Genomic DNA, 27140 nt, shown 5'->3' on the forward strand with positions numbered 1-27140 from the left:
AAGGAGGGGAAATCGGAGGGGGAGATGAACCATGAGAGACGATGGACTCTGAAAAACAAGCTGAGGGTTCTAGAGGGGAGGGGGGTGGGGGGATGGGTTAGCCTGGTGATGGGTATTAAAGAGGGCACGTTCTGCATGGAGCACTGGGTGTTATGCACAAACAATGAATCATGGAACACTACATCAAAAACTAATGATGTAATGTACGGTGATTAACATAACAATAAAAAGTAAAAAAAATAAAAATAAAAATAAAAACTATTTTTGCAACTGATAAAAAAAATCCAATCACTAAAAACATATACCCAAGGTTTACCAAAAATATTTTCTTTTGCATATCACTAATGTAAATAATCTCAGATACTTTTTATAAATCAAAAATTTCTAGTAAATAAGTAAACCCAAGATCAGTGGGTCAAAAGATAACTTAAGATGGACATCAAGACTAGTATTACACAGCATCCTGCTTCCTCATGTGTAAGGGGGGATAGTAACAGCACTTACTCCACAGTTTGCTGTTAAGGATTAGACAAGTTAAAATATGTGAGGTACACAGGAAACTGACTGGTTCACTGTAAGTACCACATAAAAGTTAGCCAGTGACTGTTTCAAAAACTCTACTGGTACTGAGATGGTGAGCAGAGTCCTACCTATAAGCATGTTCCTTCCATTTTTATTCTGGAAGAAAAAAAAGAAAAGAAAAAAAAGGATACTATTGGCAGATCTCAAAGCACTCTTTTCATCTCTATAGCCACCATCCATCTTTTTTTTTTTTTTTTTAAGATTTTATTTATTTGAGAGAGAGAAAAAGAGAGAAGGCGCAGCAGGGAGGGGCGGAGGGAGAAGGAGAAGCAGACTCCCCGCTGAGCGGGGACCATAATGTGGCACTCGGTCCCAGGACCCTGGGATCATGACCTGAGCCAAAGGCAGACGCTTAACGACTGAGCCACCCAGCACCCTAGCCACCACCCATCTTTCAAGCACTTACTATGTTCTCAAATAAGCTTCAGTGGAAATGTTAATGTCTTAACCACACAGCAACCTATATTTTTTAAACTTTTAGCTAATTCTAAAACTGCTTTCAAACTGCTTGTTGGAAACAACTATTATCTCTGACTCTCTGAAAGCTGAGTCCAATTTCCAAAGTCCCATGATCATTCTTTATCACCCATGTATAATGCACGTATTACTGCACACCTTTTCTCCTCCCCACAGGTTTTCTCTATCCAGCAGGTAATTTGTTTTACATTTTTTTTCCTAAAAAGAAAAAAGTTCTACACTGTGTTGTTTCAACTTGCAGAGTTAACGATGAAATGTTCTGTTCAACATTTCCTACTTAAAAAGTGAAGTTTCTAACAAGGTAACTGCAATAACTAAGAAAACAGGTCAGCACTTCTTAACCTTTTCTGGAAACTGACCAAAATTATGAAATTTCAGAGGGCCACGGACCTCCTAAAGCCCACTCAAGGTTAGGATCCCCAATACTGAAGCAGAATATTTAAAGTCAAATTCATTATAGAACATCAGAGACAAAGTAGTAATTTCAAATATAAACAGCACCAAAATTAAAATTACAAGAGTTACCACTTCAGAGTAAGAATCATAAAAGGAAAACATAAGTCCTATATATTATGTATCATCATATGACTTCCATTTTAGGATGACTTGTATAGAAGCAATCACAATTCAACTTGTAATCTAATCTTAACTCTCCTAAACTTCACTGCTGAAACTTTAACAGCTCTGCTTCAATTTCTCCTATAATGCAAGCTGCTTAAATTTCTTATCCATACTTTGTCAAACACTGAAGCAATCTATAAACAAACTGATCTGGAGAAACTGAAATATGTTCTTGACCGAAACAATTTAGTGCACAGGCTAGAAGCCAAGTGCACTGCTTTTTTTTTTTTTTTTAAAGATTTTATTTATTTGACAGAAAGAGACACAGCGAGAGAGGAAACACAAGCAGGAGGAGTGGGAGAGGGAGAAGCAGGCTTCCTGCAGAGCAGGGAGCCCGATGCGGGGCTCGATCCCAGGACCCCGGGATCATGACCTGAGCTGAAGGCAGACGCTTAACGACTGAGCCACCCAGGCGCCCCGCACTGCTCTTAATACTATAATCATTAGGATGAAAAAGAATTAGTTTGGTTGAATATTATATCATCTTAGCACTACTACAAATCTTGAATTGACTATTACTTTATGACTTCAATGAGATTTACCTTCTCAGTGGTAACCTTGGAGAGATCCTTGTACAAAAGTTTCCGGACATATTCCTGGAGAGGAGGACGTTTCTTTTTCACTGTTTTTTCAGCTGGAGGTGGGTTGCAGTAGTAATATGCATTCTCCACCATTGTAACATATCTTGCATCGAGGTGCATTGCTTGTTTCTTTCTCATCATTTGCTCCTAAAATAAAAACGTCTAAGTCAAAATACTTTTATTCTAATGTTTATCCCTAACCAAATTTCTATTCTCAGTGACAGAATTTCAGGATAAAGAACTAGAAAAGGAGGAAGAAAAAAAAAACCCAATCATTAGGTATTCCTAAGAATATACTAGCACACTATTATACCAAAACCATGTTTTTAGAACAAATCAGTCCATGACTGCTTGGTGTTAGACCTTAGGCTCTGACACAGCTCTACAAGCAAGAAAACTAAAAGCAGCCAAGGTTTATAACTTGTCCACAGCCCCTGAGCATCAACTCAAGAGGCAGTGATTCAAAACGGATCTAGTCAACCAGTGATAAAAGCTAGCTGCTTTTGCTATAAGAGGGGAAAAGATCTACTGAGCCAATCCAATATTCATCCATACCACCATGACTAGTAAATGTTTTCCCTAGCAAAAAGAGAGGATCCAAATACTGTAAATAAATACAAGACATTAAAAGCTAGCTCTATTACATTTTTATACACATGGTCTCATTTAACCTTAAGAGCCTGAGCCAAAGAGCAAGAAGAGCTTTTTCCTTGTTACGATAAAAATTTGAACTTGGAATGACTTTTGTTAGTGTGATATAAGCCTAGAGAGAATTTGGAAATCAATTCCATTTGACAGCCTCCACATTAATGCTTTTGTTTATTAGAAATAAATTCTCATGTTTCTTCATATTAAGTATTATTGGCAGAGAATATTCAGGCTCACAACTGGATTCTAAAAAAAAATAAGTTATCTAAAGAAAATGATACAATCAAGACTTCTGTAACAGTAACACTGATGTAATGACAGTATATGCCCAGGGATTCCTAAATCTGAGCTCTCTTTAACACTAACACCAATATTCACTCTGCCACCACACTTCCCACCCTCCCAAGGCTGCAAGGGAATGCATGGATATTATCAATAAGCATAATAACTTAATTGCTTAATAAACTTGATGGCCATTTCAGCATCCTAAGTAGCTTAAGAAAGAGCTTCTACCCCAAGTTAATTTTTCAAGTTTACAGTTTTTAATTTTTAAATTAAATTTTATATTTTTAAGCTTGTATTTTATATGCTTAAGACACTTTAACAATGGCTTCTTTGAACATTCAAGAACATCCGTAAAAAACGGCTCTAACATAACAGTATTAACAGTACTTGCTCATTTGCATCATTTATCAAAAGGTATTTGGGGTTGAACTTAATCCTCCTTTACAATACAGTGAACTCACTGGAAGCCAAGTGAGAAAAATTCCTACAACTCTCCTGGAATGGCCACAGCACATAAATATGGGAGGTTCTACTTTAGGCAGAAATGCTTCTATTTATATAGCAGAGCAAGATCATAGGCACTGGTCAATATTTCTAACCCCTGAAGTAAATCAAGAACCTCAAGCTCTTGCTAGGATCCTCAAGCCCTTACCAAAAGTACACTGGTCCTCAGGTGTGATTCTGGTGATCTGAAAAGAAACCTTCCACATGTTTCTAGTAGAGTACATGCCATTTCAATATGGTGATGGGAAAAGTCTGACAGAAGCATCTGCAATAATAATGATGATGAGAAAACACAAAGACAACACTTCAATCCTATTAAAGAAAGAAAATACAGATCTAATGTGTGTAACAACTTTAAAAATGTTATGTGTGAAAAACAAAAGTTAGTCTACTTTGGCTTAACAAGCTTCATTGCTGAGTATCTTGTGTTCAGCCACAAAAATTTTATATAAAATCGTCAATATACTTAATGCCTTTTCTTTAAGATAAATACATGAAAACTAGTATTACAGCCCTTTCTATATAATGACTATTAGATGCTATGTATTTAAACATCTATGAAATACACAGCTAACATTTTCTAAATCTTTTTTTTTTGTTTTGGTTTTATGACATTTACTTGTAAAATTCTGACCACAACAGGCTCACTGTATGAACAAACATAACATACTGCCATAGCATTTCAGTATTTATCCTCCCAATTTTTCTCTATGCACATTTTCTAAACCAAAACAGATTCAAACATATCACATTATTTAATAACTTGGTATTTTTTCAGCTAATATGACTATTTTGCTGTGTCCTTATTTATCCTTCTATGGCATGATTTAAAAGGGGCATATTACTGTATAATATGAACTACACTAAAACTTAAGTGATTCTTATTTATTGGATATTAAAATTTTTTACATTTCTTGCTACTTAAAACAACTGTGGGACAAACATCCTTGTAGATAAATTTGTGCAAATTTATTTCCTTAAAACACACACACAGAAATGGAATTTCTAGGTCAAAGAAATGTATATCCTTCCTGTGTGTTTGTAATAATTACTATAAAAAAAATATACTAACATTTAAATTGTTCCATGGTATGATTCTCTTCAAATACAGCATTGAGAAATCTTACATAATCACTCTTAAAATGCTGTCTAGAGTTTCCCTAAATGTATTCTGTTGTCTTCTGAGATGCTCCAAGTAGGTTTAGGAAACTTAACCCCTTGAATATCAATAATGACTATTAATATTTTAAACACTCTTAAGAAATCAAGCAGTAAAGAAACTTGATAAATTTGTTTAACTCGGGGTTTTCCAAATGTACTTGAATCCATGAGACCCACTTTGTGTAATATACCTAATATACTAAGGAAATCAATTTGATATAAAATTTGTCATTGTTAGTCATGATCAATTCCAAATGTAGAATTATTCCATCTCTGCTGCATCAGCTTTCCCACATATAATTACTTACTAATTTCTAGCTTAATTCCATCGTGGACAAAAAACACTCTGAATAATTTCAGTCTTTTCTAATTTGCTGTGATTTTTTTGTTGTTGTTAATTATGGTAAATGATCCATGTGCATCTGAAGAGATTTTAAGTTCTGATGCTATTGGGTATAGTGTCAATCAGATCCAGGTTGTTAACTGTATTGTTCAATTCTGTATATATATACTAATTTCGTCTGCCTCTTCTTTCAGTTAGTGAAAGGTGTTTCAAAGTCCCTCACTATGACTGTGGATTTCTTTCCTTGTTGATTCTTGTTTTATATATTTTGAAGGTCCCTTAACTGGATTCATACCAATTCAGAAAGGTAATGGGTAATAGTTTCCTGCTAAAATTAGCTCTTCATCATTATGAATTGTCCTTCTTTATTTATAATAAATGCTTTGTACCTTGTTTGATGATAATGAAAATAGGTGAATTTTTTTTTTTTTAAAGATTTATTTATTTCAGAGAGAGACAGATGAGCATGAGTAGGAGGGGCAGAGGGAGAGGGAGAAAGAATGTCTAACAGACTCTCTACTAAGCACGGAGCCCGACGCAGGGCTCGATCCCATGACCCCGAGATCACCACCTGAGGTGAAACCAAGAGCTGGACGGAAGAGCTGGACGCTCAACCGACTGCACCACACAGATGCCCGAAACCAGGTAACTTTTAGTCAGTGCTTCCATGGTATATTCCCCCCATCTTTTTATATTGGCCTTTCTGGTCTTCATATTTATCTTTCTTGTAGGCAGCCTACAGTGTTGTTTTAATCAAGTCTTATATTCTTCAGGCTTTTACTTCATGTATTTTGTCCTTTTACATGTAATTACTGTGATAGCTGCATTTCTATCTACCATACTATTATTTGTTTTCAACTCTGCTTATCTGTTTAATGTTCTGTTTTACTCCTTTCTTGTCCTTCGGATTAAACAAATATTCCTTATTTCAATTTTTCCAGCATTTATAACTAAAACTTTGTCTATTAAAAACAACTCAAAATAATGCAGCACTAACCTTTAAACAATGTAATGTATCATTTTTTGTGAACATCTTAAATTTAGTTAATTCTCCAATAAAACGAACAGTTTTGTTCTTTGTTTCAATATTGATCTGGTCCTTTTTTCGTACCTACAAAATCAGAGAAAAGAGACATTAGCTAGAGAATTAACATTTTGAAATCTATGTGATAAGAAATGTAATTTTAGTAAGATTGCATTTGGGTAAATTTCTTGCTATTCAAATTACTTTAAGTTAAGGCAAAATAAGCTCTGTGGAACACGAGTGCCGGGATATGATTTGCCAATAGTTCCATGGTCAAATAATTTGGGGAAACGATGCACTTTATTGGGCTTAAATTGGTTCTCAAATAAAGAAGCCTGTTTAACCTAATTTAATTCAATTTATCTCAAATTTATTTAGCAACATAAACCTCCTTTTGAGATGCTAGCAACCACTAGTTAATATCCCAGTAAATTAATATTTTAAGGAACACATTTTAGGAAATGCTGCTTTAAAAATAATAAGTACCAAGAGCTCACTTAAGCAAAAATATTATCAAGGCTTAGTATACTACACTTATGAACTACAGTATGCATTTTCTATCATAAACTCATTACAGTGGAATTTCTGATATAATCACTATTCTTTTTTATTGTAAATACAAGCCCTCTAACTTAGGCATACATTTCAAGAAATATTCAGTACAACAAAATCCTATTCCAATAGTACAATGCAAACATATGTCAAGATAAATGTAAATGGATTACATTTTCATGACAAAAAAACCAACAGTCTAGAAACCTTTTATGTGAACAACAGTGACAATAACATGGTGGTGCCTTGAACTAGTTTAATGTACTTTTTCAGAATACTCTCTTTTATTCAGTTGTTCAATATGGTGGTGCCTTGAACCAGTTTAGTGTTTTCTACTTTTCCAGATTACTATCCTATCTTATTTGTTCCACATAACAACATTCTGAGAAAGAAACAATAGCTGTTATAATCTGATTTAATAATTTAAACAATAAAACAACACAAAGCTCTTAAATGACTTGATGAAAGATCAGTACTAAAATCCCAGTCTCTTAACTATTACTTGAGAATTCCACTACCTTAGTATACGCTGGGTTTTATTTTATTTATTTATTTTTTTTATTTTAAGATTTTATTTATTTGCGAGAGAGAGAATGAGAGACAGAGAGCATGAGAGGGAGGAGGATCAGAGGGAGAAGCAGACTCCCTGCTGAGCAGGAAGCCTGATGTGGGACTCGATCCCGGGACTCCAGGATCATGACCTGAGCCAAAGGCAGTTGCTTAACCAACTGAGCCACCCAGGCGCCCTACGCTGGGTTTTAAAACAAGGCCTAAACTCACCAGCAGCTAGACAATTAATGAGTCATTTATATAAATACTAAACTTCTACGTACTCAAGGAGCTAACACTTAGATTGAATTTATCATCTTCATTTTTAAGGACCTACTTTCTACAGTATACAGAGATAGGTGTTAAGATTTTTTAGCTCTTCAGGGATAATTTTTAAACAAAACTATGTTTACTCATTTAAAGCATCAGAGCAAACTAGAAGCTCACTATTAGCATTTATTAAAGCATCAATAAAACTGCATCAATTAAAAATAAAATCATAAAATTCAACTCATAGACTTTAACCTTGACTGTTTCAGCAATTCAGAAAAGAGCACAGCTTTCATACAGATCCTTTCAAAATAAATGTTTGTTAAGTAATGCATATGAAAAGCTCCTCATACTGATTTATCTTTTTTATGAACTCCTAGGATACATTAAGAGTATGGACTCTAGACCAGACTTGCTGGGTTTAAATCCCAGCTCTATCACTTACTAGCTGTTACTTAAACTCCGTGCCTCAATCTCCTCATCTTTAAAATGGTACTAATAAAAGTAACCTACCTCATAAAGTTGTTGTCTTAAGTCAACTGATACATGTAAAGTACACACAGTAGTGCCTGGCACCAGGAAGAGTTCAATAAATATTAGCTATTATTAATTTTATCCATCTTTGTATATTTGTATCACTAATACGTGGACACTAAATAATGCTTATGGAGTGAACAAAGAAATGAAAACACTTAATGTTTATAGATGTATCGCAGGGACAAAAAAGAGCAAATGATCTATAGTTAAAAATCTGAGCCCTTGCAGTCATTCTGCGCCATTTTGGGGGTATATTATCTTGGATAATTCATATAAATTCTCTGAACTGTTGGTTCACTTGGTAAAATAAAGATAAAAATAAGGATGGTGATGATGATGGAGGTGGTGGTAGTAACAACAGCTACACTTCACTTGATTTCTAAGCAACTAGTGTACAGAACAAAAGATTATATCCCCTTTAAAAAGATGTTTAAGAGGTGTTTTAAATGACGGCAGAATGCTTCTCAGTGAGAAATAAAGAATGGAAAATTATACATATACTATAAATTCATCCCCCCCCAAAAAAAGCTACAGAGGGGAAAAAAGGTAAAGAAAATATACTAAAAGATTAATAGGTTTGCTTTAAAGTGATGAAATTATGGGGCATCCCCTCTTCTTTCTAAATTATGTATTTTATATTTTCTTAATAACCCACACTGAGCATGTGTTTCTTCTACAGCTGAAGAAACATGGAAGCAAAAAAGTGTATAAGGAAGTAATTAAAAAATAATATAATGAACCTGAGTCTTTAGAGGGAATAGGGCTGAGAAGTGTACAAACATGTCTTTAAAAATCTCTTTGGGTGATTCTGCATGTACAAGCTCTTAGTAACTGCTGTGGAACATTATACAATTTTAGGTATTACTGAGCATTATAACTTCCAAAACATGTAACGTAGTGTATCATCTACAATTATTCTTATATATTATTGAAGGTAATGAGGTACAATCTAATTAACATGACAAAATTACAGAATTTTTTAATGAATTATGAAAAATCAATTATCTTACTCCCTCATTTTCAGATGAAAAAAATGAAGGCTTTTTAAAAGGCTGTAACTTAAAAAAAAGACTGACTTATTCTGACCCTTTATCATTTTCCAGTCTCATTTGTTGACTCCTTATGATCAAAAGGTATGTCAAAACACTTCTGCAGAAGCAAATGAATTAATGTAAAATTTTCTATATATTTCTAGTTCAATGTCTATTATAGAATTTTACTTACATAATCAATCTTCGTTAGCAAAAATGTTGCTTACAACTCATTTATTAATGACAGCTAAAATTGAGATCAACTAAATAGCTAAATTCATAAGCATTAATAAAAACTCTTCAGATACATCAACATATAAAAAGTAAGGATTTCTGAGGCCTATCTAGGAAGACCCTCCTCCCCAAACTGGTCCTTCTATAACTTCACCCAAATAGACATTATACATCGTCCTCTATAATTTGCTCATTTTGTTCTACATAAACTTTATTCATTTAATCATTCTAATTTTTTGGAAAATCTACTCTATGCTAGACACTAAGAAGGCACTGAGTCTATAAACAAGTAAATTTGCCTGCAAAGTTTATTTTATGCTGCGGACCACTGATCTCCAGGGTAGGGTGGGTAAGACTCTTGATCTACTAGAGTGTTGGAAAAAAGTCTTAGAACTTCTATTTATGTTTTTGATCTCATACTTTTCAATTTACTTTTATTTTATAAATTTACAGAAAATATTTCATACAATTGCAAATACATACAATTTACATATAAGTATGCCAAACTGGGATATGTGGTCAATTTATTTTACCACTAGAGAGATTTGATTTAAAAAGCTGAAAGACCACTAATTTTAAAAATGTTAGTCAGTCTGATATATTTAAATAAAAGCTGTCCCTTCACTGTTAAATAAGTAGGCTCTGTTGAAAAATTGGGGCATGGAAAATTAGAAAGGAAAAAATATTTCTTATTGCCCCACTATTCAAAGACAGCCACTGCTAACATATTAATATGTAATTCTTTTCTGTTCTTTACATTCCAAGCATTTTAACATAACTGTAAATTTATTGTGTGTAAGATTTTACAGCTTGCTTTTTTTTTTTCCACCAAAAGAAGCACTTTCTATATGTTATGAAAATTTTTTGGTAAATATTACTTTCAATGGCTCTATATCATTTCAGCATTGTGACTATATGACCATTTTCTTAATTCACTGTTGGGCTTTTAGCTTATTTTCCATTTTTTCCCCACAATTTAGGATGTGAATAAAGCTTTTTTGGGTATATAGGATTACTTACTTAGGACAGATTCTCAAAGTTGTCCAACGTATAAATGCCTCTAAGAATCTTGAAACATATTACCAAACTCCTTCTCCAAATTCTGACCTCAAGTGCAGATGGTTTCTCATTTCTATTATCTTTACTAATCTGTTGGTCAAATTAGCAGCTCTGTTGTTTTAACTAGAATTTCTGCGACTACTATATGAGATTTCATATAGTTTTGTTAACCAGTTTAATTTCTCAGGTGAGGTTCTTAGCAGAAGGTAAGTATGATTGTAACAATATGTTGGAATTAGAAGACAGAGACAGGGAAGCCTGAGTAAAACGCTATTCTCATAATTCAAGCTATGAAGAGGAGATGCTAGATTTAAAGAAGTGTTTTAGAAGACAGTACCAACAGAATTTGGTGAATGCTGGCTCCTGAATGTCTGCAGAGCAAAAGCAGAAGTATTTCTCTTAGGGACTAGAGAAAAAATATTGCAAATTTACAGAGAGAATAAAGGTTGATATGAGGAAGTGAAGGACAAAGATGTTTTTTGAGAAGTCATGAGTTTATTTTATTGGACATATTTAGCTAGAACTACATGAGAACTTTCTAAGCACCAAGAGAGAGGTTTTGGCAAGAGACATGTAATTGAGGTTGCTGAGAAAAGTCAACTGAAGCCCAGGTAAAGTATGTTCTGTCAAAAAGGAGGGTGAAGAAGAAAATATGGGGAACGCAAAGATACAGACTCAGTTGGAAAAAAGTAAAAGATATTTTACTATTGATAAAAGATATTGAGAATAGCAGTCATAAGTAAGAACCAGGAGAGAGTGGCGGGAGAGAAGGGATAATTATTATTATAATAATATCTATGTCTGAGCACTGTGTGATGAACTTTATATCCATTATCTAGTTTAATACATAAGAACAATCCCATTTGAAAAGATACCAGTATTATCCCCACTTAAGTAACTCGACCAGAGTTAACACTGCTAGCAAGTGGGAGGAGACAGAATGACAGAAAAAAGCAGAAGAGTCCAGCAGTTTAGAATCTGCAGGGACATCAACCAACATAAAGCAATTAAGAGGATACTACTGGTGGTTTCTGCCAGGGTGCTGTGATGGTAAAACAAAGGGTAAATGTCAGAAGCAGAAGAGACAAGTATGCTCTAAAAAAACTCGAACAAGAAGCAAATGAAAGAGGATGGGGGGTGAGGCTGAAAGACATTTTCTTGTTGCTATTATTTTATTTTCACTTAAGGATGGGAAAGTGTTGAGCATATATACAGACAAAAAACAAGTCACTGGCAAAGTCTGCAGATGTCGGGATGGGGAAAGATAGATCATGGAGGAGGCCGAAGTGATCAATGACTTCAAGTATCCTTTCTTCTCTCCCCTGAAGGCAGTGGTTCCCACAGTATTCTCCTAGAATTCTGCTAAGTCTTTGAGTTGTAATGAAGCATTACATCAGGAACAAAACTGCCAATTCCCTCAACTCCCACCCCAGTTATCAAATGTGGGAGGCGAAAGATACATGAATAGAATACTCTTAATCTTAAATTTCTCACCAAAAAAAAGCACTAATGATGCTTGGTCCAGCAACCTGTGTGCTGTTTTTGGATCTGGTTGAGGGGTATATGCATAACTCATATAATAGAGTCATACTGTCTGCCAGGAAACGTTTCTTGTTTTGCATGATGGGATTAAATAAATCAATGAGAATATCATGACTCTTGGTGCATCAACCCCTGAACTGGCAGCATTTATCAAAGTATGTTCTTTGAGTGACTATATATTTGACCCATCCCAGGTTCAAAGTGCACATTACCCTATTAAAGCTTTGGGAATTCTTAAAAGAGAACAAAAACAAAACCATTTAACTCTCTTGATCTCAGTGTTTCCAAACTGCTTTTAAAACACAGAAAACATGTCTTTTCAGTCCACCAATATTCACTTTCAGTCACTTTTAAGGAATCATTTTACTCCTTTCAAGGCTGTATTTATATCACCTGCACAAGGTGACGGGTAGGTAGTATGGATGTGAAGAACCACTAACAGGCAATTTGTTATGACTCCTAGGACTGGAAAGGGAGAGAAGCTGTCTGGAAACCGGTCCCTGGTACTTACCAGGGTACTCTTTAAGAACTTACCGCTATACAAGGTAAAGATTGTTAAGGCAAGAATCAGTAAAAACATGGGCTATGACAGCATTCACTGATCAGATCAATTATGCAACCTCGTGTGCCCCATACATTTGGACTCCCGACACCCCAACAGGCATCTTCCAGGCACTGTGCCCTGACTCGCATGGCCAATCCTATGTTTCTTCTGAGAACACCAATGAGACCTGCTGGCTCTCTTGACCTTGGAGAATGGTTTTTACTTTACAAAAGCAAAAAGTGCAGTACCTGTAGGAAACAAGGTAGCAGCAACAGCTCATCTCCAAATTGGAATATATCACTTACCAATTTCAAGCTTTGTTGAGAAAATTTACATTTTAACAACTCAGAAGTCCATACATTCTGAACTGTTATACCACTATCAAATTTCAAAAATATGCTTATCAATACAATAATCATATTCTTAAAGAATCCTCACTCAACTTGTAAGTATATAAATGTGTGTGTGTACATATATAACAAAATAAATGCTTAAATACATACATGAAATCTGAAATCCCCCCTCAGCATGGAACAAAGATCCTCTGCTACATCAGACATGCAGGGATGCAATGTAGCAACCAATCTTGCATAAAATGGTAGCAAATCCAACCTGCAAAAGTTATATGTGATATATGTAAAAGGAAAGACATACCAGCAGCAATTCATCTTAAAATTTAAACTTTCTCAGATATATTCACACATTAAATGATAAAAACTAGTAATCGTACAGACGTGCCTATTTATTGCCATCATAATGAAGCATATGGAAATTCAACCTGCTTTGTGAAAGCTTATTAATAATCTGGTATTTTCTATTCAGTGCATTTACTGCACATTTGTAATTTCACTGAGTATACAATTTTGATAACATATGAAATACCAAGCGCAGAAAGCACTAAGTTTTGACATGGCCTGAATTTTTAATCACATAATTACTAAGTAAACAAACTTAATGGTAACTTAAATAGTGCAAAACAGAATCCTTTTAAACCATTTCCTTCATTTATCCACGGATCAGTTATTTGGGAACTTTAATGTCTAAAGTGAAAGGGTAACTGATAACCAAGAAGGCATCTAAGAAGTCAAAATATTATCACAAACCCACACACTTCTACATCTTATTCATTACAGAACCTACTCAGATTCGCCCACAGTGCCTATCCTCTCTTACTCTAGACAATAACTGGCAAATACGTGGTTATTCATGCCGCCACCCCCTTTCATTATCAGAGCACTTTCTCATCAAACCTGAATGCAGCTCCAGAATCCTGCTTAACCCAGCACTCCAGGCAGCCACTACTAATCAGAATGAATACACAAGCTAAAATTTACTTTCCATTCCTGCCACAGCCATTATTTTATAAAATTCGATTACTCAATGATGCAACACTCAGCAGACGCTGTAGGTAAGCAGCAGTGATGAATTAACAAAAGCAGCTGCGATAACAGTACCAAGTTATAGGGAGCTAACAGTGAGAAAGGAAGTTAAAAACTATAAAAATTCAACACAAGAGCTCAAAAAACTACACAGTCTACAGCCACTGAGAACAGAAACACACAATCCTACAGGATATCCCTATAGTTATCCCTGAATACAGCACTACAGAATAATACATGAAAATGGTTTCACCATCAGAGAAAAAAAGTATGCACACCATGCAAGGTTTAGGATTAGATCTAGAAACTCCCAGCATGGACAGATTAAGGCTCAGCTGGAAGAAGAAACACAGCAAAGAAAGGAAGAATGGAGGTAAATTTGGAAGGTGGAGAGAAGTACTCAAATTCATACCTAAGAGCCTGAAAACCTTTGCACTCCTCTTTGACCATTATAATTTCTTTTAAAAATTATCATTTAGTTCTTATTAACTTGCCAGGCTCTGTCCTAGGCACCTAATAATATACTTTACTGAACTTGTTGATCCTAATTACCATCCTATAAGGTGGATATTTTAATCACCATTTCAGAAATAATGGAACAGATGCTGAGAGAAGTCAGGAAAATAGTGGCTTTGTAGTAGTGACTCAGTAAGTTTTATTAAAGGCATCACATCTTTCTTTACCGAAACAATGAAAAAGCTCAAACAAATTATGTAAAGATCTAAATCAAGACATTTAATGTTAAATGTTATTTTATATGTTCCTTTAAATTATTTAAAGTTTTATCAACTGAAGGTTAAGCTCCTGTCATACAGAAAATGTGCACATATGGGGTACATTACTCCTTGATATTACAAAAATGAAGTGTTTCTGTGAGATACTCTCAAAAATACATTGTAATTTCTTCATGTCTATTAGTGTCAAAAAAAAAAGCCTACGACAAATAAACCTTTAATTTTCTTGCATAACAGATGGATTCACACTAATAGCAAATTTACTTTCTAAATTTTTAAACTTTGGTTGAATACTGTATTTTAATATATTACAATTGAAATACATTTTAGTTAGAATATATTATTAGGTTTTTCGTTTGTTTTTCAAACCCACTTTAGCAACAAATACTTTTTCCTGTTTCAGTTCATAACCAATTGCCAAATACAAATAAACTACTTTAAACCTACGCCTAGGTTCTACCACCCCCGACTGCCACAATTTCAGATCAGAAAAATGAAGAATACACTGAATGAATACAAGAGCTGAGGTCATAGGACAACAAAGAGGAATGTGTTAGGAGTTAGGAGGCTCATGTTCTAACTCTCTCAAATAGTACTTCTGTAACCTCTAGTCTCAGCTGCCCTGGCTAATCCTCCCATGGCTGGGAAGCTCACCTCAGAGTCTCTGCACTGGCTTTTTTTTCAGCTGAAAGATGCTTTTCTTTTCCCCAAATATCTACACTTACTCCCTCACAAAGGCCAAGTCTTACTTCCAATTGACACCTCCTCAGTTAGATTTCTTCCAAATACTCCCCTGAAACCACAAATCCACCCAGCCCCACACCCCTAATCCTCTACCGTGCATATTTAAAGTAGCATTTATCACCTTCTAACATATTATATAATCTACTTACTTGTTTTGTTTATTACCTTGTCACCCTTCCCCACTAGAATGTAAGCTCCATGGGAAACAGTTTACTAGTACTCAACACAGTGCCAACAACATAGTAGGTGCTCAGTAAACATTTGTTAGATAAATAAATGTTACTGGTATCCCATAACTAGGTTTATTTATTAATTATTTTCCTTTTTGAAGCAGGCTCCATGCCCAGTGCAGAGACCAATGTGGGGCTCGAACTCACAACTCTGAGATCGAGACCTGAGCCGAGACCAAGAGTTGGATGCTTATAACCAACTGAGCCACCCAGGTGCCCCTAGGTTTATTGTTAGCTTTTAGTCAAAAATATTCTTCACCACTCCAAGGAAGTACCATCTGATTTTTATAAAAATAATATTAAACTTCAAGTTTTACATTTTATCAAAGCTAGCTTATCAAATATTTTTATGCAATTAAAAGGATAATAATATAATCTCTTATTTTATATATGTTTCCTATTTAAAATATCTTTTTAATCCTAAGATCAATTCTCTGATCCTGCTGGATTTTCATTTAATATACTATTAAATGTGATTTGTTAGTTTTTTACTTAGAATTTTTGTATGGACATTCAAAAGTGAGACTGGTCAATCCTTCAAACTTCCTTGCTCTTTCTTTACTAGACTCTGCCTATTCATAGTATGAAATGGCAAGTTTGTTTTTCTATGCTCTGGAACAAACCAGACAGCAGAAAAATCACTTGTTCCATAAAAGATTGAAAGAACTCAATAAAGCTATCTAGTCTTACTCTATTTAAGATGAAATTAACTGATAACTTCAGTGGTCTACTTTATCTTGAAATAATTTGGAAATGTATAATTTTCCCCAGAAAATTGAGTTTCACTGAGATTTTTCAAGTGTTTTAAAAAATATTTCTAGCATATCATCTGGCTCATTTCTTAAACTTTTTTTTTTTTTTTTTTTGAGAGAGAGAGCACATGAGAAGAGGGAGGGTCAGAGGGAGAAGCAGACTCCCTGCCGAGCAGGGAGCCCAATGCGGGACTCGATCCAGGGACTCCAGGATCATGACCTGAGCAGAAGGCAGTCGCTCAAACCAACTGAGCCACCCAGGCACCATTCATTTCTTAAACTTTTAAATGTTCTTTTTCTTTATATTTTCTAAATGCTTCCCTATTGGATTTTAAGAACCAGCTCTTGAGTTTTTAAAATTATTTTAGTTTTGGTTGTCTTTCTCAATGTATTTTTCAACACAATGAGATTATACCCACTTAGCATCAAAAATTTTAACCTAACTGTATCATTTCCTTTTTCTTCTTTTCTTGGACAAGTCACTTATGCTTTATTTCATTTTTTTTCTTCTTCTACAAAATCAGCTCAATCTATATCAAAGCTTTTCCCCAGTCCCAAAAGAAAGGTAGAAATAGCTAACCTTTTTAAAGGAAAGCAGTCTGTGCTATCCATTCAGGCTGCTATCGGTGAACTAACAAACAGTAAGTGCTTTCAGCTTCCAAAGGGATTTTAAAAAATAGTTTCAGGATTCCCTGGAAGATCTTAACTCTTTTATGCCTTTCCAGATAGTTAGTAATCCTGGTTTTTGTTCTGTGGGAATTGGCCATGTGAAAGTAAAATTAGAAATTCTGTTTTCCCAGAATCCTCTACTCCTAAAAAGCTCACCAAATCCTTCTCAAACTAACACTTTTCTAAAATTCCCCTTTTTCCATTATACCTTTCACAATTAAAAGGACAGCTGATAGTAAATGCCACCCTGCCCTATTTAAATCTTCAAGCTCTGTGACTGTTCATTCATTACTTCGCAAAATAAAGCCCCATATGTTGGAAATAAGGTAATAAATTATATATTTCTTCAATGTTAGTCCTGCTTCAGTATGCTTTTCTGTCTTTTCTACCCTTCTATACAATGCAAGGCTACAAGGTAATGGAGTACTAAATGCTATGCGAATCACACTGAAGGTATTAACCACAAAATAAAACATTTTAATGAAACTAAAGAGCAAATTTCTGTACTAAAATTTAAGCTAGATATGTATTTTTAGACTTTTCTGAAAGTCAACTAGAAAATAAACTTAGATCCTCTCCCTTTGAAAACTGAATTTTTGTCCTCGAGAGTGATGATTATTTTTACTAACAGTTAATGAGTGAACCATTTAAAAAAGAATGATTTTTTCTTAAACAATAAAACCTTGCTTACATTTTCAAGGTCTCTTAAATTACACATTTAAGTATCTTACTAGCAGTTAATGATCATCAAGTTAGTAAACATCTAGTCATAAACCACAAGTAATAAGAATGCAGAAACACACATTTTGTTACTGAGGGGGAAGAAAAGAAATTCTTAAAGGTTTTTATCTCGTAATCAATCAGCTTTCTAAAAGAAACGTCCAGCTTTTTTTTCTCTTTAAAATCTAAAGAATTTAATTGTTGGAAGTTACTAATTTTATCTTGTTCAAAAATGCCTAGAAAAAGAAGGAATGTGAAAGAATACTGCTACTGTTCAATTAAAAGAATACAAAGGATTTTCTTCATTAAAACAAAGAAGCAGATGATGATTCAAAAAATATGAAACATAATAAAAGACTGGAGTCAGTTACTCTGAAATCGACAACCAAATGCCCTAGGGACTTTTTCACAATGTTGCCACTCCCAGTGCAACAACGCCATCAAGTGGTACAACATGCTAACAGGCTTCAAAGACTAAGGAAAAGCTGTTCAAGAATCAGCAGAAGCACTTCATTCCCTGAACAATTTGTTTATATTAATCTAAATCTAAAGAAATTCTGATCATCCATCTGTTAAAATTTAGCAATCCATATGGCTTCCAAGTCATTAAAACCAATACTGGGTTCGACTGTACCAGAACAAGGAACTAAGAGATTTCTAGGTACGTACTTCACACTCAAAGTTAGTTTAGGGGAGGGGGCCTCTGAGATGCTAGGCCCAATCTCTAGCTTGATCTAAGTGGTGGATACATACGTATATCTAAGATAAGAACACTTTATATGAAATTTCAATTATAAGTGTTATGGTTATATTACAAATTAACTATAAAATGATATGAAATATCAAAGGGAATTTCTAGTAGATTTTATTTCTGTGGAGCCCTTCAATAGGCTGAGATAAAATGCCAGGCTTCTAAGCATTCTTTTAACCAACTATTTATTTAATGAAGGAAAAACACACTAAAAGTAAAAACACCTTCAGATCAAACCTTTAAGAACTACATGTACAAATGAAAAAAAATTGTACAGATGGACATCAAATTTTAAAACTTTTATGCTACAAATGATACCAAGAAAGTGAAAAGACAACTCACAGAATGGGAGATGTTTGCAAATTATATTTGATAAGACACACATACAAAGAACATATAAAGAACTCTTACAACTCAGTAATAAATAACATAATTAAAAAGGGGGTAAAGGATTTAAACAAACATTTCTGCAAAGAAGACATACAAACAACCAATAAGCACATAAAAAGATGCTTAAAACCATCAGCCATTTGGAAAATGCAAATCAAAATCACAGAAAGATACCACTTCCAACTAAGATGGCTATAAGCAAAAAGGGACAATAACAAGTGTTTTCAGGATATGACAAAATTGGAGCCCTCATATATTGCTGATGGGAACATAAAATAGTGCAGCCACTGTGAAAAAGTTTGGCAATTACTGAAAATGTTAAAGAGTTACCACAGGACACAGCAATTGCACTCCCAGACATATACTGAAGAGAACACACCCACACAAAAACCTGTACTCAAGCTTTACTTCTAGTAGCTAAAAAAGTGGAAACAATTCTATTGTCCATCAACTGATAAATGGTTAACAAAATGGGGTGTGGAATATTATTCAGCCTTAAAAAGGAAGAAATTCTAATACATGCTACAACATGAATGGATCTTGAAAACATTAAGTGAAAGAAGCTAGGTACAAAGAGCACATATTGTATGATTTTATTTATACGAAACACTCAGAATACGCAAACCGAGAGCAACTGAAAGTAGGTTAGTGGTTTCCTAGGGCAGGAGAAAAGGTGGGCAGAGAAAGTATGGAATTGACTACTAATAGAAAGAAGGTGTCTCTGGGCAGGGCAAAAATGTTTAAGGATTTGATCAGAGTGATGGTTGCATATATTTAGAACACTGAATGGTATACTTCAAATGCGTGAATTGTATAGTATAGTATGTGAATTACATCTCAATAAAGCTTTTTTTTTTTTAAGAAAAGATCTATAAAGAACCTTAATCTAGTTTAGTGCTTCCTGAACCAAAATATACAGACTAGGTAAGACAGCCAAATTCTCTACCAGACACGAGTTATATACATATAGGGATCCCTTGCCTTTTAAAAGTTCATGTTATACCACTTGGCTTTTGCTTAAGACCTACAGTTGCACCTGTTTTTCCTACCTGGAAGAAATCCAGACAGGATTTTTCACTTGTATAAAAAAGGTGAAAAGCAAATCTCGTGTTCAGCGCTGGTTTTGCAGCAAGGCAGCTGCAGAAGTGGTGCACACCAGGAGCAGCCGGAGTGGCTCCATCCCCAAAAACTACACTCAACAGCTCAGCATCAGCTCGCCAGAGCCTTCAACTGTGTCTGTGAGCATCCATGCCTTACCTAGATTTATTTTTGGATTCTGTTACCAAGATGTGTCCCAAGGTATCAGAAAAGCCTAAGAGAGGTTTTTTCTTTGGGGGAAAGGGGGTCTGGGCACATTCAAAGACTTTTCCATAGGAATTTATGGTAATCACTGCTTTACACCATTTCAGCTTTAAAAAGATTTCATAGGAATACTCTGTACTTTTGGATGATGGAGAAACCTGTATACTGTTGACCCCTGAACACAAGTTTGAACTGTGCAGGTCCACTTAAATGTGGATTTTCCCCCCCAATAAATACAGTACAATACTGTAAATGTTATTTTTCTCTTTCTTATGATTTTAATAACATTTTCTTCTCTCTACCTTACTTTATTGTAAGAAAACAGTATATAACACATGTAACACACAAAATATGTGTTAATAAACTATTTATGTTATCAGTAAGCCTTCTGGTCAACAGTAGGCTTTTAGTTAAGTTCTGCGGGAGTCAAAAGTTACACCTGAGTTTTTGTGCAGAAGGTTGGTGTCCCTAGCCCCCATGTTGTTCAAGGGCCCACTGTATATATAAAACCCTTGGGCCCTCACAGTCACAGGCACTCAAACAACAAATAATTCATTCTGATTTTGGTCACATTATTTGGTCAGCAGGCAGGATGGGCTGGATGAAGGAGGGAATCCTGGCCATAGTAAAGAATCCTGGCTATACAGATGCTCAAAAGGATTCATGTCCTTTGGGGAGGGTGGGGAAGAGAAAATGTCACACAAAAAGAAAGATGCACCTTACCAAAGGGGTCCCACATAGTCTACATGGGCAGACACTGAGGGTAGATAAGAGCAAGAGCAAGAAGGTGTTAAGAATCTCCTTGCCCCTCTCTCCCAAAGTGTCCCAGCTTGTCCCTAAGTCCAGAGGGCTCTAATAACTGCATACCCAGAAGAATATTCTAGCATACTCACTCTAGAACCAACCTGCTTTGTTCCCTCTTCCTCCCACTCCCCTTGAAGGCGATCATTCATCTCTTTTATTCAAGATGGAATGAATAAAATGAATAAAAGATCGGAGAAGGGTTTGTGAGTCCATGAGAGAAGAAAGGGAAGAAAGGGAATGAAAAAGAGAATGAGAGGAGACTTAATGGCACTTGACTATTATCTTTTTACTCCGGCCTCCCTAGGAACCAAGCTATAATCCTTAGGACAAGCCAAATATTGCAGGTAAGGTAGAAGGATGCCCTGGGGGTTAAGAACAACAACAACAAAAGCCCTTCAAAATTAAAGGCTTTTCCAATCAATAAAAATATACAGTCAACCAGGAAACATCAACCTAGTCCGAGACTCTAATACACAGTCCTTGCCTTTCCAAGTCACTCAGGAACATAAAAAAAAAAGTTTTAGCTAAACACTGAAATCGTTAGAAGAGACTAGAGAGTACTATTTACACTAGAAAAGCAGACAAATGAGACATCTGTTCCTATATAAATGAGATATTTTTCTATAATTCAGCTCATCTGAAATGCGTATAAAATACAGAAATGCAGTAAAGAGTTAACAGTCAATGCTACTTGTAAATTCCATTGCTGAAAAGACTGCCCTCTATCAGCCAAACCATACTTAATATCTTTTATTGTTTTCAGTAAGATAACTTACTAGAGAAATAAAATTTTTTTAAAGATTCTATTTATTTATTTGACAGATACAGAGAGCACAAGCAGGGGGAGCGGCAGGCAGAGGGAGAGGGAGAAGCAGGCTTCCCACTGAGCAGGGAGCCCAACGTGGGGCTCAATCCCAAGACCCCAGGATCATGACCCGAGCGGAAGGCAGACGCTTAACAACTGAGCCACCCAGGCGCCCTGAGAAATAAAAATTTAATGACCCCAAACAAATCCCTATGAGTGTGTCTAAAGCAAAGACTAGCTGAGTGCTCCACGTGCTTCTCTACGTTTTCCCAATATCCTTGTTGTCTTCTTAGGCTTTGGACTGAGTGAAAATGATGTGTCACTTTTTGTCCAAGGTACCTAGGAACGAGCTGAGGTCACACACTGTCCTCTCATGCCAGGATCTATGGCAATGATATAAGATGAAGTTTGTAAACTTCATTTTTCAGAGTAAACTCGAATGTTGCATAAGGTTTGAATGGAGCTACCAAATCAATCCAAATTCGATGCAAGGTAAATTATAGCAGAAGCCACAAGTGAAAAGTGAACAGAGCGCGAATCCAAACAGGGCAGATTTTCAAAATCTATTTATTAATATTATTAACCACAATTTATTTAAAAAATAGAGAGCTGTGCCTGGGTGGCTCAGATCACTCTTGGTCTCAGGGTCATGAGTTCAAGCCCCACATTGGGCATTTAAAAAAATAAAAATAAATAGAGAAAGAAAGAAGAGGAAGAAAAGGAAAAATTCCTTAAAACATACCAAATTTTACCAGAAAAATATTGCCACGAAATATATGAAAATTCTGGCCAAACATTTTGCCATGATTTAAAAAATACTAAATGAACCCTAAAAGAAATGAGGAAGGGAGCACAGGAGAGAACACACTTTGAGAACGCTGAGTAAGAGGCAGAGGATAAAAAAAGACACTGAAAAAAGTGATTAGTGAGAAGATGTAGCTGGAAATAAGCAAAGGAGATTCAATATGTGCATAACTGAAGTACCTTAAAAAGAAAACCAAAACAAGAGAACAGAACAATTATCTAAATATACTTAAAGATGAAAATCAAGAAAACTTCCCTAAAGTATTCAATTTGAACACTGAAAGGGCATGGGGAATGACCCATGGAGAATGATCAACAACACCAAGGCATCTCCATCCTAGTAAAGCCACTGGATTTACTAGGAGAGTTACCTGGGTAGCCATATGAATGACCATGTCAATTAACAGAAGAGAAAAAGAAAAAAGGTAGGCTAGCCTCCAGCTTCTCCACAGTAATACCAAATGCCAGATGATGCTGGGGTAACACCTATAAGGTATTTAAGGGAAAAGGTATGAGCCATGAATCCTACAACTAGCTAAGCTGTCGTTCAAGAAACAAATCCACAGACACATCACTCTGAATGTACAAGAGCTCAAGGGATATTTTTTCCCAAGAACTCTTCTTGAGAAAATTATTAGAAGATGAACTTCAGGGACGCCTGGGTGGCTCAGTCGGTTAGGCGTCTGCCTTCGGCTCGGGTCGTGATCCCAGGGTCCTGGAATCGGGTCCTGCATCGGGCTCCCTGCTCCGCGGGGAGCCTGCTTCTCCCTCTGCCTCTGTCCCTCTCTCTGTCTCTCATGAATAAATAAATAAAATCTTTTAAAAAAAAAAAAAAAAAAAAAAAGAAGATGAACTTCAACAAACCAAGAGATAAGTGAGGAAACGAGAGAAACAGGGCTGTGGAGAGCATGGAGTATTTAGACTGTAGAACATAAAACAAACAAGGGGGTTAGAGTGACAAATTAGGATGCGCTACCAGCATGGAGACAAAACATGAGGAGGGTGGATGGATAGGAAGAGGGGAAGTCAGGTAAGTTTGCTGCCTGCCTGCCTGTAGCACTGCAAGTGAAGTAACACCGAAAGCTGACAAACCAAATGACACAAGTCTAAGCACACTTAATACTGAAAAAGGAAAATGTTAAGGAAGATAACATTACAGACCAATACCAGGTGGGTAAGGAGAGGGAGAAGAAAGGAAGAGAACACAAGCTAATTTCATCATCACCTGTGGTAGGAACAACAAAGATTGTCTAAATAAAGGACCATGAAGTAAACCTACAATTATGAAGGTAACTACTAAAATAAAAATACAAACCTTCCTCAAATCAGAAAATACGTATACCCACATATGTACGGCAAATAAAACAATACAGATTACATAATGAAAGACTTTTTAGGGGCACCTGAGTGGCTCAGTGGGTTAAGCGCCTGCCTTTGGCTCAGGTCATGATCTCAGGGTCCTGGGATCAAGCCTCACATCGGGCTCCCTGCTCAGCAGGGAAACTGCTTCTCCCACTCCCCCTGCTTGTGCTCTCACTCTCTCTCTCTGTGTCAAATAAATAAATAAAATCTTAAACTGTTAAAAAAAAAAAAAGATTTTTTAAAAATTAAACCAAAAAGACAAGTAATATAACAGAACTTGGACCAATCATATCTGTCTTATCAAAAATGTAAACAGGGCACCTGGGTAGCTCAGTCAGTTAAGCATCTGCCTTCGGCTCAGGCCATGATCCCAGGGTCCTGGGATCGAGTCCCACATTGGGCTCCCTGCTCAGTGGGGAGTCTGCTTCTCCCTCACCCTCTGTCCCTTCCCCCTACCCCACCCCTGCTCACGCTCTCTCTCAAATTAAAAAAAAAAAATGTAAATAGCCTAACTTAATGATAAGAAACATATTTTCAGAACAGATGTCAAAGTAAAATTCAATTCCAGAATATACGAGAGACTCAACTAAAGTTGATTCTGAAAGACTGACTATAGAAGGTCAAAAGCATACTAGAAAAAGAAATTAGAAATTGTAATCTTAATACCAGATAAAGTAGTATCAGGCCAAAAAAGCATTAAGACAAAGAATGACACTTTATAGTGATAATAGGTTCAATCCACAGTGAGGTGTAAGTTTTATCTTCATACCAAATAACACAACAATAACATTCGAAAAGCTGAAATCATAGTAGTTATTAGGAAAATAACACACATCAACAGTAGTCTTTAATTCACCTCTCTTAGTCCAGAACCCCTGGGTAGAGAAAAAAAAGTCAAAAAAATGGACTAACTTAATAAAAGTTATTTAATACTGTAAACTTCCCTGATCAATACATTTAACTCTTACCATAAAAACAAAGAATGTAACCTTTTTTAAAAAAATGCTTGTGTGTGGGGTGCCTGGGTGGCTTAGTCAGTTAAGTGTCCGACTCTTGGTTTTGGCTCAGGTCATGATCTCATGGGTCACGGGACGGAGCCCCGCATCGGGCTCCCTGCTCAGCAAAGAGTCTGCTTGAAGATTCTCCCCCTCTGCCCTGCCCCGCCCTCACATGCTCTCTCTCTACAATAAATAAATCTTTAAAAAAAATGCTTGTGGAATGTTCACGAAAACTGACTATGTAATAGGCCATAAGGAAAATTTCAAAAAATTCTAAAAAGAATAGACTGTATTTTCTATTCATAGTGCAGTAAAAATACAAATTATTAACCAAGTCAGACAACAAAACAAAACAAAAAAGTCTCACTACCTGGAAGTTTCAAACCTCTCTCAGATACCTCCCTAGGGAACAAAACAGAAATATAAACTAAAATTGGAGATTTTCTGAAAAACATAAAAATAGAAATCACTACATGTAGGAATTACAAGATATAGCTAAGACCATTCTCAGAAGACAAATATGTTAAATGCCAAAGAAGTAACAAAATGAATGAAAGAAAGTTTATAGCAGCAATGTCTACAATAGCCAAACTGTGGAAAGAGCCAAGATGTCCATTGACAGATGAATGGATAAAGAAGAGGTGGTATATATATACAATGGAATATTATGCAGCCATCAAAAGGAATGAGATCTTGCCATTTGCAAAGACGTGGATGGAACTGGAGGGTGTTATGCTGAGCGAGATAAGTCAATCAGAGAAAGACATGTATCATATGACCTCACTGATATGAGGAATTCTTAATCTCAGGAAACAAACTGAGGGTTGCTGGAGTGGGGGGGGGTGGGAGGGATGGGGTGGCTGGGTGATAGACATTGGAGAGGGTATGTGTATGGTGAGCGCTGTGAATTGTGCAAGACTCTTGAATCACAGATCTGTACCTCTGAAACAAATAGTACAATATATGTTAAAAAAAAAAAAAAGAAGAAGATGATAGCAGGAGGGGAAGAATGAAGGGGGGGAAATCAGAAGGGGAGACGAACCATGAGAGACGATGGACTCTGAAAAACAAACTGAGGGTTCTAGAGGGGAGGGGGGTGGGAGAATGGGTTAGCCTGGTGATGGGTATTAAGAGGGCACATTCTGCATGGAGCACTGGGTGTTATGCACAAACAATGAATCATGGAACACTACATCAAAAACTAATGATGTAATGTATGGTGATTAACATAAAAATAAAAAAATTTTTTAAATGAATGAAAGAAACCAAGATAGAAGAAATTGGTAAAAATCAAAAGAGAAAAATGATGAGTAAAAAAATTATAAAACAGTAGAATAAATTATAATTTGGAAGCTGGTTTTTTGGTAAAGGAAAAACAAAAACGGATAAACTACTAGCTGACATGCTCAAGAGGAGAAAAAAAGAAAAGGGAAGTACAAACACAGCGTTGTCTGCAATGGTAAAGACTGGAATGTCCAAAATGGTTAAATATAGTACATCCATAAATAGAAACACTGCAGCTTTAAAAGAACAAGGGAAATCTTTATATATTGATATGAAAGCTCTCCAAGATATACTATTAATGAAAACAGTAACGTTCAGAATGACAGGTACAGTAAGTTGCCCTTGTATAAAAAACAGTAAATATAAAAATTTATAAATACATTTTCTTGTACATCAAAAAGAAACTTAGAAAGATATACAAGAATCAAGACAGTGGTTTCCAAATGGAAAAAGTGGGAATTGGGTATAAGGAGAAAAGGATGGAAAGGATACTTTTCAGCACACAATGTTTGATACTTCTGGGTTTTGAGTCTTATAAATGTTTTAGATTTGCATATGACCAACATTAATTCATCAAATATTTTCAAGCACTTACCAGAACTATACTTACTGTGGAAAATGTAAAAAATGAAAAGATCCAGAACTCTCTTTTTTATTTTTTAAGTAATCTCTACACCTAACGTGGGGCTCGAACTTACAATCCAAGATCAAGAGTCACATGCTCTATTCACTGAGCCAGCCAGGTGCTCCAAGAACTCCCTTTTAAAGAGCCTATAGTTTTTACAGTTTGTGGTAGGGATACAGGTGGCAAAGGAACACTGGGATATGTGCCTGAATCTTCGTATGAAGACGTTATGTTGAAAGTGCT

General features: G+C 35.6%; 1 protein-coding gene across 5 annotated transcripts in view; it reads right to left on the reverse strand.

Moving 5' to 3' along the window:
- UPF2 (UPF2 regulator of nonsense mediated mRNA decay) overlaps positions 1 to 27140 on the reverse strand; it is a 109070-nt gene that overhangs the window by 38412 nt on the left and 43518 nt on the right. For all 5 annotated transcript variants that reach the window (XM_078075143.1, XM_078075140.1, XM_078075141.1 and 2 more), the window contains exons 9-12: positions 13048 to 13156; positions 6200 to 6313; positions 3847 to 3963; positions 2223 to 2408 (exon numbers count right to left, since the gene is read on the reverse strand). In XM_078075143.1, the coding sequence (XP_077931269.1) occupies positions 2223 to 2408; positions 3847 to 3963; positions 6200 to 6313; positions 13048 to 13156 (526 nt within the window). The remainder of the gene's footprint in view (positions 1 to 2222; positions 2409 to 3846; positions 3964 to 6199; positions 6314 to 13047; positions 13157 to 27140) is intronic.

The sequence above is a fragment of the Halichoerus grypus genome, chromosome 6 (genome assembly GCF_964656455.1).
Source record: "Halichoerus grypus chromosome 6, mHalGry1.hap1.1, whole genome shotgun sequence".
NCBI classification, from domain to species: Eukaryota; Metazoa; Chordata; class Mammalia; order Carnivora; family Phocidae; genus Halichoerus; species Halichoerus grypus.